Source organism: Aquarana catesbeiana, linkage group LG03 (assembly GCF_042186555.1).
Source record: "Aquarana catesbeiana isolate 2022-GZ linkage group LG03, ASM4218655v1, whole genome shotgun sequence".
Taxonomy (NCBI): Eukaryota; Metazoa; Chordata; class Amphibia; order Anura; family Ranidae; genus Aquarana; species Aquarana catesbeiana.
The window spans coordinates 12,000,170-12,015,609 of NC_133326.1; the positions used below are offsets into that span (position 1 = coordinate 12,000,170).

Genomic DNA, 15,440 nt, shown 5'->3' on the forward strand with positions numbered 1-15,440 from the left:
TCTATGCTCTATCCGGCTCGTCTCCGTGTAGTAGCCAGAGATGAGGTGCACTTTTTTGAGAGACCTGCGATGGCAGTACAATGGCTGGACAGAGAGGAAAAATCCTTACGAGAAGATTTAGGCAGAAGACGCAGAAATACCTGAAGTTCAATACCCCTCCTGATTCTCTGAGAAACAAAAGGGAAAATCTCTTTGAATAATGCAATGTTGGTGCAATTACTATCCGTCCATAATAGTTCTAGTCACAAGATGACAATATTTGCTTTAAGGCGGAGGATATCGCATGGACAACTTACTGCTGATAGTTAAGTCTATGCCAGTAACTCAAGGCCTGTTGCCTTTTGGCTCTTCAAAGCCGGCTACTGAAATTAGCCCCCCAGTTACGGGTCCTACGTGGACGCTACAGTTTCTGTTTTATTATGTTGTTTTCTTTTTCAGTTTTGTCCCTAGGGACACAGTTACCCTAATGGTCCTGGTACTGCTCCAACGAATTCTACCTACCCCAAGGAAACTATACCAAATGCCCAATCTCTTTAGTTTTGTTCAATATAACACTGAAGGCTCTCAGGAGCATTCTCTATGTGTCCTATATGACTTACCCTCATATATTTACATTCTAATGCTTTATGGCTAAACAGATAACGCTTACTAGCTGGAATGTTAGGGGTCTGGGAGACAGAGTGAAACGCCTAGCTGTATTGCATATGCTTCAACGCATGGGATCTTCAGTAGTATGTCTCCAGGAGACGCATATGTTACCTGATCAAGAATCCCCATTCTCTACAAAATTATTTGCTGCTCAGTTTCACTCTGCCTTCTCTTCCTATGCTAGGGGCGTCAGCATTCTGATAGGCAAAAACATGAGTTTTACGTATACATTGTCGGTCATTGACCCTCACGGTCGATATGTTTTTCTGGTATGTTCATTAGATGGGTTACAGTGCATTATTGGGAATATTTACATCCCGCCTCCTTTTTCGTTAGAAGTCGTTAAGACGCTGGCCTCCTTCCTCTCACAGCATCCGGGGATCCCAGCAATTATTGTTGGGGATTTTAACAATTACCTAGATGCGGAGCTGGACAAAATGACCGCAAAGATTCCTTTGGGTGGGGTGAGGGGAGGTCAGACGTCCTTTGCCCGCCTTATTGCGGAACTAGGATTGAGAGATGTATGGAGGATGAATCACGCACAGATAAAAAGTTATTCATGTTTTTCTGCTACGCATAAAGTTCTCTCCAGGATTGATCTCGGTCTGGGTAATGATTTGATGCTCCCATTGGTAACTTCTACAAAATATGAAACACGAACTATCTCTGATCATTCTCCCCTGTGCATAGAGATTTCCACATCGGGTGTTCTAAAGAGGAACTACTGGAAACTCAACCCCTTTTGGTTGTCACTGTTTCCTATACCTGATCCCATTTTTGATACCTTAGAATCTTTTATTAGGTTTAACAAACCTTCATCTAGACCAGGTATTTTCTGGGACACATTAAAAGCATTTTTGAGAGGCCAATTTATCAAGTCTATTAATGCCATTAAGACCGAGACCAAGAACTGGGAACAAACTGTGTTGAGGGAGGTTAAGAGGACTGAAGCTGCCTTTATTGAATTCCCCTCGGAGAGCACTGAGAGGTCTTTTCTTGAGGCGCAGCATGCGGCCAACCATCTAATATTAACTACTGCTGAGAAGAAGAGGTTTTTTCTTCAACAAAAATATTTTGAGGAGGGAGAGACCACGGGGCGTATGCTTGCTATGATGATACGATCCCAAAAGGGGTCGTCCCATATAGACTCAATCATGGGCCCACTGGGCACTCTGGTTTCCTCCCACACTGAAATATTGTCCACGTTCAGAGATTTCTATGCTGATGTGTACTCCACGAAAGTCAATCCTTCCCAGTCGGAAATTAATTCTTTTTTAGACCAATGCCAGTTACCGCAGATCCCACCCCAGGACGTAGCACTACTGAATGCTCCTCTTGGGGATGAGGAGCTATTGGAGGCGTTAGCGCTTTCCTCTCCTGGTAAGTCTCCGGGATCGGATGGCTTGCCGGCGGAGGTCTATAAGCGCTACTCTGAAATTCTGATAACACACCTAAAGGAAGTATTTGAGGATGCCAAAAACATTGGAAGTTTACCCCAATCCATGAATGAAGCAATAATCGTTCTTCTCCTTAAACCGGGCAAAGAGGCCCACCTACCTGACTCGTATAGGCCTATTTCTTTATTAACAACAGATGTTAAATTGCTAGCAAGGGTACTAGCCACAAGACTCGCTAAAGTCATACACAAAGTGATACATAGGGACCAATCGGGGTTTATCCCTTCAAGATCCACAGCCCTTAATATAAGAAGACTTTTTCTTAACCTCCAGATCCCTGTCGACAACCCTGGCAAAAGAGCAATACTATCATTGGATGCTGCCAAGGCTTTCGACAGTGTCGAATGGCCATACCTATGGGAAACCTTGAAGCGTTTCGGCTTAGGAACTAACTTCATTCAATGGGTTAAGCTGCTGTACTCGGCCCCCACAGCCAGGATCCGCGTAAATGGTGATCTTTCGGACTCATTTCCTCTTTTTAGAGGTACGAGGCAGGGGTGTCCACTCTCACCCCTGTTATTCGCATTGGCCCTTGAACCATTGGCAGAGATGGTAAGATCATCACAGTCAATTATGGGCTTTGTCAGAGGCCCATTTACTGATAAGATCTCTCTTTATGCGGACGACACTCTACTTTACTTAGGGGATGTGGAGGCTTCACTCACAAACGTAATGCAGATAATACAACATTTTGGTACACTGTCGGGATTCTCCATTAATTGGAGTAAATCCGTAATTCTTCCGGTAGATGAGCCAACGATTGATCTGCCGGCTAGTGCAAGATCACTTAAAATGGTTTCCTCATTTAAATATCTAGGTATTCAGGTGACAGTCAACCCACAAAAATACTTAGAAGATAACTTACTACCTCTTTTCAAAAAACTTCAAATGACATGCAATACTTGGTGTAAGCTTCCCCTATCAGTAATTGGTAGAATAAATTTGATTAAGATGGTCTGGGGACCTCAGCTTCTATACATCATGCACAATTCTCCACAATGGATACCTCGAAAATGGTTTAATCGTATTGAGACATTGTTTAGATCTCTAATATGGAGGAAAAAAGTAGCTAGAATAAGTCTTTCCACCTTGCAGTATGGTAAAGAACGGGGTGGAGCTGCTGTTCCCAACCCTAAACTATATTTTTATGCCTCTCAATTGCAACACTTGTGTGGTCTTGGTTTGTTGAACGACTCTGACTCGGTCGAAAGCATGCTGCGAACTGGAACATTAAATACAACGGTGCTGGCAATTTTGGAGGCGGGATTATCACACCTGCCACAATCAGCCCCCACCATAGTTCTTCTCAAAAAATTATGGTCTACGGTCAAATCTAAACTACAGATTATGGGCTTCCTGACAGAGACTCCCCTATGGAACAATCCGAACCTAACAGAAGTATATAAACTAGAGGGTTTCCAGATGTGGAGGAATGCCGGAATTCAGAATATTTCTCAATTATTTCACCAAAATATTTTAAAATCCTTTATGGAATTGCAGTCGGAGTTTGGGCTCCCTAGACACCAATTCTACCGATATCTACAGTTACGTCATGCCCTTCAGATTCAAGGCCGGTCAGCTGCTTTAGTGCTTGTTACCCATCCTCTGATTAATGACATTTTCTATGGTCAGGATAAAAAGGGTCTTATATCTCACATTTACTCGCAATTGCTTTTGGCTTTACAAGACACTGCTAATTTACCATGCAGACGTAAATGGATAGAGGATCTGGGAGAGGTGGGTGAGGATGTCTGGGACACATGCCTTCAGACAGGGCCATTAACTTCTGTATCACAAACACATAGACTTTCGCATCTATTCTTGCTACACAGAGCTTATCGTACGCCAATACAACTACATAGATGGGGCAGAAGGGATTCCCCCTTATGCCCTAAACGATGTGGAGAGGAGGGATCACTGATCCATCTGATGTGGCGCTGCCCCAAACTACACCGCTACTGGGGCGATATTACCGACACAATTTCGTCAGTATTCCAAATTAGGATCCCCTTGGATCCTCTGATATGTATATTAGGAGCAATTGATGAAGAAATATATCCCCCTCCTAACAACATAGCAATTATCAGATTATTATATCTGGCCCGTAAGTTGATAGCCAGATTCTGGTTATCTGTAAATGTCCCCACCAAAAAACAATGGATAGAGCAAGTAAATTATATCCTTATCAGAGAACACCTAACATATCAGCATAGAAATGCCTCTCGAAAATTTAACTCTATATGGCAACCTTGGCTGGATTCCCCAGGATTGGCACCCCCACAATTAATTATGCACAGAATATTTCAAGTTTAAGTGTATACAGCTTGTTTAATTGAGGCGGTAAATGGTCTACTTATGATGTGTATCCGGGAAACTAAACCTAGTTGGACAGACCAGGAGCAAGGTTTATGGTTAGATGGCCAGTTTGTCATCTGGTAGCTGCATTGGGTGGGAGAATCTTTGTTCTCTTACGCAGTGCGGTTTGTTGGTATATAAATGTAAAATCTATTAGATGCCACTGCTGTAGCAACAATTTTTATTTTCACTGAATATACATGGTCAAGACAGAACTGAATGATCCGTGTTCATACCATATATTGTGCCATATTCAATGCTTGACTGTCTACTATGTAATTTATCTTTTGTGGCTCAATAAAGAATTTTCTGATTTAAAAAAAAAAGAATTACAGACCTACAATATAAAACGCCAAATTTCCATGCAAAATAATTGTACCGCTTTCAGCACCTAAAATCCGAAATAATCATACCGCCAGGGAGGTTAAAAAGTGGGAGGCACATATACAAACTGTTGTAATTCCTACACCGTTCACCTGATTTGGATGTAAATACCCTCAAATTAAAGCTGAAAGTCTGCAGTTAAAGCACATCTTGTTTGTTTCATTTAGAATTGTGTTGATGTCCCAATATTTATGGACCTAACTGTATATTAAAGAGTGCATTTCTGGGACCCGAACACCTCCTAACACCTCTATTCTTCTACCCCCAGATACTCCAGTCTGGACCAGTATGAGATCACATCCCAGGGGTCAGCTGACAGATACAATGCTATTGGGCCCCCATTCAACTGCTCTTTTAAGGTAAGTGACTACCTTGTGCAAATATACTTTCACTGACAGTTTTTGCTTTTTTTGTTTTTTTTTTTGCACACATTTATATTAAATCACTTTAGGCCTGAAGAGTATGTAAGCCCCTGAAACATTATATATGGAAGCCGTAACCCTGGAAAAATAAAATAATGGTAGTACCATTTTTTTTTTATATCACATAAAAAAGCGGGGGGGCATCGATAGTTTAAAAAAACTATTAGATAAGCACCTGAACGACCCCAACATACAGGGATATACAATGTAATACTGACAGATAATCACACACATAGGTTGGACTTGATGGACTTGTGTCTTTTTTCAACCTCACCTACTATGCAACTATGTAACATGATATTAGCGCAACAGTTTTATAAAACACAAAATTTCAGTAAAAAAATACACTACAGTTGACTTTAGGTCACATAAACACAATATATTGCTCAACTTTTTGGTAAAATATAAAAGAAGAGGTTGCGCTGAGTAAATAGATACCCAACATGTCAAGGCTTAAATATGCACGTACCTGTGAAACAGCAGCGAACTTTGGTGGCCTAGCTTTTCCATAGGCAACAGTTTAAAAGCTCATACAGGTCATCAGTTTTGAGTTAACCATAAATAATGGGCCTAGAAATATGGCTCTCCCTCTGGCGTTCACGGTGACATATAACATGTGCATACCTCCCAAAATTTTGAGATGGGAATGAGGGACACCTACTAGCAAATGTATGTAGGCATAGGACACGCCCCCTGCCACACCCCCTTAAAGGAGAATTAACCAAAAAAAAACGTTAAATAGATCCAAAAGGGCTTTTTTTTTTACCACTACTATTCCTTTATATTGGCTTTTAAAATGTACAAATGCAGCAATTTAGAAAGCAGATGAAAGGTTTAGCACCGGGAAACACTTTTTTGAAAGATAAAAAGTGCATTTTATATACAACTATATAGACCAGACCAAAATGAGGGACAAATGAGGAGGAATGAGGGACAGAGGGACATCGCTCCAAATCAGGGACAGTCCCTCAATATCAGGGACAGTTGGGAGCTATGCATGTGTATCACAATGAAGGTTTTCCTGCATAGGCGCCCCCACAATGTGAGTATTTATGGGTGTGTATGTGGGGGTGGGGGGGGGGTAAAAAAAAATTTTGGGAGGTATTTTAACTGGTTCCTGCCAAGCCTATGGTAGGATAACGCCGGCATTGGCCTCTTGTCAATCCGGGTGGACAGCATATGATGTCCTCCCGGATCGTGGGGCCGCACAGAGGCGCAATCTGTCACCGGCTGCGTCCACTGGACACAGCCAATGACTGATCACTGTACTGGTCCACTGTCGGTACCATGTGACAGCTGTAACCAATCACAGCAGGTCACATGACAGTTGTACACAATGGATGGCTTCCTTTCAAGCCGTCCATTGTGTACAATTGTGTTGCTAGCTGTGATTGATCACAGTGATCACATGGTACAGACTGGGCCAATCACAGCCCATCTGTGCCATGTGATCAGCTGTGGCCAATCACAACAAAACAAACTGAATGAATCGATTTCATTCAGCAAGGTGCTTCCATATAGCAATGAAATTCCTGAAAGGGGCTAGACGCATGAATAGAGGGTGGGGGTGGCGGCCATGGATAGATTCATGCTATGCGTGAATCTATCCATTATACATATAGGGGGTGGCGTGGAGAGAGGGGGCGGCGCCCGGGCGCCCCTAATGGAGGGGCCGCCACTGGACTCATGACACTGGGACATAAGCAGGAAAGAGAGAATAGCGAACGGACGGACAATTTTAATTTTTCTATTTTCGCATGCACTTAGGCTTTAGGGAATTTAGGCTGTGCAGCCTCAGGAGCCCACATGTAGGAGGCATTATTACATCATTACAAAAATGCTCTCTGGATCTGCAGTAAACCTTTGTGTGTGTTTTACAGATACAGAATCTGGGCTTCTTCCCTGAGGATGTCACAGTGAAGATCACCATTCCGGTGGCGACCCGCGGTGGTAATCGTCTGCTCCTCCTACAACAGTTGACCAATGACCAGGTACTTCATCTAACCATATTATTGGACGAACTAGCTGTGATTGGTCACAGTGATCACATGGTAAAGACTGGGCCAATCACAGCCAATCTGTGCCATGTGATCAGCTGTGGCCAATCACAACTAACAGTCTCTCCTATAATACTAATGACTTCTTCTGTTCCAGGGGAATGAAAGCTGTAACATTTGGGGAAATAGCACAGATTACCGCAGGAGGCCGTCGGAGGAGGACATCAGCCACATACCTCAGCTGGTAACTTATATAGACCTGCGATGGGAAGGGGGTGGGAATCTGACACTGAAGTTATTAAATACCATTCATTATTCCTTTATCCTGGGGAGCGTGAATCTTTAAAAGGTGAACTCCAGGCACAAAAAACTTTAATTTATATATATTCCTAAATAACCACAAAGAGTATAAATCCAGTTTGTGTGAAACGAATGCTTTTGCAAACCTAGACATTCCCATATGAAAGTAGCACTGACAACATCATCGGGCTTCACATAGCCAGAGCAAAGAGCAGAGCTGTGGGAGGGACCCAGCAGGCTTCACCCACTACAGAAAACTACAGGAAGGGGCGGAGACAAGACCAGTCACCCTGCACACAGAGAGAGAGAGCAGCAGTGAGTGGTCTTTATTTCAGGAAGTCTCACACTGGATTACTGCACAGATGTGGAAGAAACACACAAAGCTCACCAAGGAGAATACACATGACAAATGTATTTAGATATTATTTACTTATCCCAGAGATAGTGGTGTATCCTCTATGGGTGAAATGTGTGCTGTGCCCATGGACCCCAAGTTTGGGGGCCCACTGTGCCTTCACACATTGCACAATGCTGTTGTCACTCACACCTGCAGCAAAGATTCTGTTGCCGGTCTGCAGGGGGCGGGTCTCTGTTTCCAGGGGGGAGGAGGACTGTGATTAGCCTCTGCTAAGGCAAATCACAGCCTCGTTAGCCCCGCTAGCCCCACCTACTGGACCCAGGGAAAGGAGGTAGAGAGCCTGTGCTGAGGAAGCAACCACAATGAGGCCAGGGATGGTGGTAAGCTGTGCAGGAGAGGGCTGTGTGTCTGTACTGTGGAATAGAGATTCACATACTACTTACCCTTGAACTCTCCATCCTTTCCTACTGACCCCTGAACTCTCCATCCTTTCCTACTGACCCCTGAACTCTCCATCCCTTACCTACTGACCCCTGAACTCTCCATCCCTTACCTACTGACCCCTGAACTCTACATCCCTTACCTACTGACCCCTGAACTCTACATCCCTTACCTACTGACCCCTGAACTCTACATCCCTTACCTACTGACCCCTGAACTCTCCATCCCTTACCTACTGACCCCTGAACTCTACATCCCTTCCTACTGATCCCCCAACTCTGCATCACTTACTACTGATCCCCAAACTCTCCATCCCTTTCTACTGACCCCTGAAATCTGCTCTCCCTTCCTACTGACCTCTGAACTCTGTGTACCTTCCTACTGATCCCAGAACTCTGCATCACTTACTACTGATGCCTGAACTTTGCTGGCCTTCCCATTGATTCCTGAACTCTGTGTCCCTTCCTATGAACTTTGAATGCCTTCCTATTATCCCCTGAATTCCACACCCTTTCCCACTGACCCCTGAACTCTGCATCCCTTCCTACTGACCCCTGAACTCTGCATCCCTTCCTACTGACCTCTGAACTTTGTGTCCCTTCCTACTGATCCCCGAAATTTGTGTCCCTTTCTACTGATCCCCGAACTTTGTGTCCCTTCCTACTGATCCCCGAACTTTGCTTCCCTTCCTATGAACTTTGAATGCCTTCCTATTATCTCCTGAACTCTGCATCCCTTCCTACTGACCTCTGAACTTTGTGTCCCTTCCTACTGATCCCCGAACTTTGTGTCCCTTTCTACTGATCCCCGAACTTTGTGTCCCTTCCTACTGATCCCCGAACTTTGCTTCCCTTCCTATGAACTTTGAATGCCTTCCTATTATCTCCTGAACTCTGCATCCCTTCCTACTGACCTCTGAACTCTGCATCCCTTCCTACTGACCTCTGAACTCTACATCCCTTTCTACTGACCTCTGAACTCTGCATCCCTTCCTACTGACCTCTGAACTCTGCATCCCTTCCTACTGACCTCTGAACTTTGTGTCCCTTTCTACTGATCCCCGAACTTTGCTTCCCTTCCTATGAACTTTGAATGCCTTCCTATTATCTCCTGAACTCTGCATCCCTTCCTACTGACCTCTGAACTCTGCATCCCTTCCTACTGACCTCTGAACTCTACATCCCTTCCTACTGACCCCTGAAATCTGTGTCCCTTCCTACTGACCTCTGAACTCTGCATCTCTTCCTACTGACCTCTGAACTTTGTGTCCCTTCCTACTAAACCCTGAACTCTGTATCCCTTTCCTACTGACCCCTGATTCCTACTTCCTGAACTCTGCATCACTCACTACTGACACCTGGACTTTGCTTCCCTTCCCACTGCCCCCTGAACCCTGTGTCCCTTCCTACTGATCCCCGAACTCTGTGTCCCTTCCTATGAACTCTGCATCCCTTCCTAATGACCCCTGAATTTTCCAGCTCTTCCTACTGATCCCCATACTCTGTATCACTACTGACCCCTGAACTCTGCATCCCTTTATACTGACCCCTGAACTCTTTGCCCCTTCCCCCTGAACTCTGCCTCCCTTCCCATGAACTTTGGGTCTCTTCCTACTGATCTCTGCATCACTTACTATAGAACCCTGAATTCTGTGTCCCTTCTTGCTGATCCCCAAATTCTGCATCTCTTCCTACTGACCCCTGAACTCTGTGTTTCTTCATATTGACCTCTGCTTTCTTCATACTGACCTCTGTGTCCCTTCTTACTGATCCCAAAACTCTGCCGTGTCTCAAACTCTGCCTCCCTACCCCTGAACTCTGCATCACTTACTACTGACTCTTTGTCAATTACCCTGACCCCTCAACTCTCCGAGTCACCTACTAATGAACCCATGAACTCTGTATACCTTTAAACTAATATTCAGTGCAATAAAAACTACACATCATTTTTGCCATGGTGCGCTACACACACCGTACTTTCTTTTAATCAGGCATGAGGGCCCATTTTATGATCTTGCACACAGGCCCCCTCCTTTCAGAAAACACCCCTGCCCGTAGTCAGGGTGGATTTGATTTAAATCATCATTTTTAAAGAGCAACTGTTATCTCTGTCCCGCAGTGGCTCCTCCTCTGACCCGCTGTTGGCTCCTCCTCTGACCCGCTGTTGGCTCCTCCTCTGACCCGCTGTTGGCTCCTCCTCTGACCCGCTGTTGACTTCTCCTCTGACCCGCTGTTGCCTCCTCCTCTGACCCGCTGTTGACTCCTCCTCTTACCCGCTGTTGGCTCCTCCTCTGACCCCGCTGTGGACTCCTCCTCTGACCCCGCTGTTGGCTCCTCCTCTGACCCGCTGTTGGCTCCTCCTCTGACCCGCTGTTGACTCCTCCTCTTACCCGCTGTCGGCTCCTCCTCTGACCCGCTTTTTGCTCCTCCTCTGACCTGCTGTTGGCTCCTCCTCTGACCCGCTGTTGGCTCCTCCTCTGACTCGCTGTTGACTCCTCCTCTGACCCGCTGTTGGCTCCTCCTCTGACCCGCTGTTGACTCACCGACAGTTCCATTCACTTTAATGGGACGGCTGGTGATGCGGCAGTGACACAACAAAGTGAGGGAGGTGGAGGCAGTAGGTGAGGGGATGCCCGCTAACAGGCGCTGCCATGATGGATCTGAAATGACAGGTGCTCTTTAAATGTAAGGACTTATTCTTGCTGGTAGTTAGAATTGTTAATATTTGCAAACAAAATGAAGGTTTCCTATTTAGAACAATAAGCTGTCAGGTTAGTAATATATGTATAAACAAGGGTTGTGGCGCTTCCTATGGGGTACTGGATGGGAGGGGTGTTAGTAATGTACACGTGTGGTTCTCTCAATGAACCCCAATACAGGTACCTGGTATCTACCAGGGACAAACTATGTTACCGTACGGGTATGTATGTCTATGGTTAGATACACACACATACATCCATATACACCCGCTTATATCAACAAAAATAATAATAATAATAATTCTGAAGATGGTTCATTCAGACCTAATTAAAAGAGGTGTGGGCTGGTTCATTCAGACCTAATTACAAGGGGTGTGGGCTAGAGCCCCTGTGGCTGTGATACATATGCCACCACTAGGTGATCATGTGTGTGTAACCTTATAATTGCTCTACTGCAAAAATAATCCAAAATAATCCAAAGTAATCCAAACACTCTGCTCCCGTGCAAAGTGAACATACATAAATGAGCATACATAAAAAATGTGTTACCCAAACATTACATATAATAATCAAATGAACATAAATGTGATCAAATTAAGTGCAAAGGAGACCAGTAATTAGTGATAGTCCAAAAAATAAACTTGTTCAAATCCAGTGTTCCAAACAATTTCGTGACTTGGGTGCTCTCGGGTAATTCCTGTGACTTTAGTGCTCCCCCTTCAGATCCCCACTCACCAGATGCAACAGCCCCGTAACGGGGCAACCAGCATGAGATGTCTCTTTCACGATCTCTTTTCCACGCTGATCTGGCGGACTTTGCAGGATGGTATCCGTTGGTTATCCCAATAGATTCCCAGACCCGGGTATGCAGGTGGCCTTCTAATAGGTAGAATGTTCACAAGGGCTCCCTCATGGAAAGGAAAAATAAGAAGCTTCCATGGTGTAATATGTAAAAGGCTTTATTCAAAAAACTCCATCAACAAGCAGCGGAGTAATTAGGCAAAATAAAGTACATAGACCATAAAAATATATAAAAATATATAAAATATAAAAAAACTACTCAGACCGAAGCCTGAGAACAGACCCGTAGCAAGGTGGAAAGCGCGCACCGCTAAGAGGAGCTGTGTACGCTCTGCTTGCGTTCCAGCTAGGGCTCGTGTCCGGAAGCGGTATGCGCTCCACCTGCGTGTCAGCTAGGGTCCGTAACCGGAAGTGACGTAGCGTGCGTGGCGTCGTTGTACGCGTTTCGTCATAGACGTCTTCAGCAACGTTGCTGAAGACGTCTATGACGAAACGCGTACAACGACGCCACGCACGCTACGTCACTTCCGGTTACGGACCCTAGCTGACACGCAGGTGGAGCGCATACCGCTTCCGGACACGAGCCCTAGCTGGAACGCAAGCAGAGCGTACACAGCTCCTCTTAGCGGTGCGCGCTTTCCACCTTGCTACGGGTCTGTTCTCAGGCTTCGGTCTGAGTAGTTTTTTTATATTTTATATATTTTTATATATTTTTATGGTCTATGTACTTTATTTTGCCTAATTACTCCGCTGCTTGTTGATGGAGTTTTTTGAATAAAGCCTTTTACATATTACACCATGGAAGCTTCTTATTTTTCCTTTCCATGAGGGAGCCCTTGTGAACATTCTACCTATTAGAAGGCCACCTGCATACCCGGGTCTGGGAATCTATTGGGATAACCAACGGATACCATCCTGCAAAGTCCGCCAGATCAGCGTGGAAAAGAGATCGTGAAAGAGACATCTCATGCTGGTTGCCCCGTTACGGGGCTGTTGCATCTGGTGAGTGGGGATCTGAAGGGGGAGCACTAAAGTCACAGGAATTACCCGAGAGCACCCAAGTCACGAAATTGTTTGGAACACTGGATTTGAACAAGTTTATTTTTTGGACTATCACTAATTACTGGTCTCCTTTGCACTTAATTTGATCACATTTATGTTCATTTGATTATTATATGTAATGTTTGGGTAACACATTTTTTATGTATGCTCATTTATGTATGTTCACTTTGCACGGGAGCAGAGTGTTTGGATTACTTTGGATTATTTTGGATTATTTTTGCAGTAGAGCAATTATAAGGTTACACACACATGATCACCTAGTGGTGGCATATGTATCACAGCCACAGGGGCTCTAGCCCACACCCCTTGTAATTAGGTCTGAATGAACCAGCCCACACCTCTTTTAATTAGGTCTGAATGAACCATCTTCAGAATTATTATTATTATTATTTTTGTTGATATAAGCGGGTGTATATGGATGTATGTGTGTGTATCTAACCATAGACATACATACCCGTACGGTAACATAGTTTGTCCCTGGTAGATACCAGGTACCTGTATTGGGGTTCATTGAGAGAACCACACGTGTACATTACTAACACCCCTCCCATCCAGTACCCCATAGGAAGCGCCACAACCCTTGTTTATACATATATTAGTTCACAGAGAATCCTTATAGGAAGCTCTTTTAAGGGAGGCAGCACACCTAATTTAGTGTCCTAAGCGCAGCTTTTTGTTTTCAACTTTGTCAGGTTAGTAAAACAACGATATCAGAACTGATTCAATCATACAGTTTGTAGTGTACATAGATATGCAAAACAATGGGATAAAGGAATATTCCTGAACTTTGTTACATCTCATGGTTACTGTGACATTGTGTGAATGCATCAATGCATACTATCTCAGCTTGCAGAGCTTGGATTCATTGAATGAGTTTACCAAAATGTAAAAATTGCAGAATATACAGCCTCATGATGCATAAGTAAGCTCCATTTCATGCTGAATAAACTAAATTAATGTTAAATAGAAAACTATCTTTAACTAGCTTCCCATACCCTTCTTACTGACTGAAATCCACACCAGTAGTTAATCAGTTGGTGTGCCAACATTCCAGCCTTCCTTTGGCCCTTTTGCAGTAATCGCTCCTTGTCAGCGTAGGACGGCGGCTAACACACCAACACTCCAAGTACTACCAGTCTAGTTTATATTATTAAGTGCTATTTGATAGCAACTTCCAAAGCTTCAGGAATATCACTAGGTCCTCAACCAGTCTATAAACTTAGGTGTGCTAGGCCTCTTTCACATAGTCTTTGTAAGTAAAACCAAGCAATTGAGGCCATGTATTTTACAGACCTCAGTCGCTTATCAGACCTGAAATGGTGTCACGGTCATAGGTTGGGCTCGGGGACCAGTAGCTGTAGCAGTAGAGAGGCTCCCACTGACCAGTGGGATGAGTACACACGCAGTTCACCCTGGCAGATGACACAGGCTCACCCGAGGTGCGGGGTCTAAGCACTAACCGGTATTCACCAGAACTCCTGATGGTGGAGATGGGTTTTGCTGAATGTTAGTACCGGGTCGCGGTCCTCAGGATCTCCCCACCAGGAGATGAGTGGTTTAACGCAGCAATTTTTTACACATTCCACCAGGGGGTGAGCAAGCCGGGGTCCAGTAGCAGACATAGCAGTTAGAGATCAAGCAGAAGCGTAGTCAGTAAACAAGCCAAAGGTCAGTAACAAGTGGTTACAGGTTGGGAACAAGCTGAAGGTTGGTAACGGGTGGTAGAGAAGATACTGATGGTAGCAGGATTGACAAGAGCGAGATATTGGCCGAAGAGCGCACAATAATCTGGCAAGCAGGAAGTGCAAAGGTATGGCTGAAATAGGAAGTTCATGGGAGGAGCAAAGAGTTAAAGGTTCACCAGAAACAAGGTTCAAGGCAAGATTGTCTAAGGAATCAGGGAGGGAGCTGTTGAGCATCTCAGGTGGCTCAGCAAGAAGAGATACTGGCAGACACAGCAGAGGTTGTTGGTTCAGATCTGGGTCCTCCTGACAAATGGTCACCGAGTAGGCCCCACGCACATGCACGTTGCTCTGCAACATGACAAAAAGAGTAGGCCATATCATGTTCAGTAGGCGAAACTGCCTGCCAGCATGCCCCAAAGAAAACCTGGGCTGAGGAAGAGGTGAGATACCTTGAAACGCAACCTACTGCTCATCTTCAAGGGTGACATCAGAGGAGGGTGGACCCTAGCTTGTACTTGTCCTTACACAGCAGTTCTGGGGCTACATGAGTCCCTATCAGAGATTTCTGGCTTCCTCGCTGTGCAATGAGCTTGCGGTATTCCACCATTCATCTGTCACTTTAACCCCTGTGAGTGCATTTTTTCACTATTTTTTTTAACACATTCTCTGGATTTGACTTACTACACTCTGCAGGTTTTGTGCCGTGTCTCTTCTCTCCTATCACCTAATGATTGCTTGCCAACCGCGGCCCGGCCGCTGCCCACACAGCGATTCACAGTGAGTCTGCAGCATTGCCCCGTGTGAATGGGAGGCTTAGTGACAATTTTTACCA

General features: G+C 44.8%; 1 protein-coding gene across 3 annotated transcripts in view; it reads left to right on the forward strand.

The window, feature by feature from the left end:
* The window catches only part of ITGA11 (integrin subunit alpha 11), a 253,778-nt gene that overhangs the window by 225,294 nt on the left and 13,044 nt on the right, over window positions 1–15,440 (forward strand). For all 3 annotated transcript variants that reach the window (XM_073618273.1, XM_073618274.1, XM_073618276.1), the window contains 3 exons: window positions 5,113–5,203; window positions 7,147–7,257; window positions 7,421–7,507. In XM_073618273.1, coding sequence (XP_073474374.1) covers window positions 5,113–5,203; window positions 7,147–7,257; window positions 7,421–7,507 — 289 coding nt within the window. The remainder of the gene's footprint in view (window positions 1–5,112; window positions 5,204–7,146; window positions 7,258–7,420; window positions 7,508–15,440) is intronic.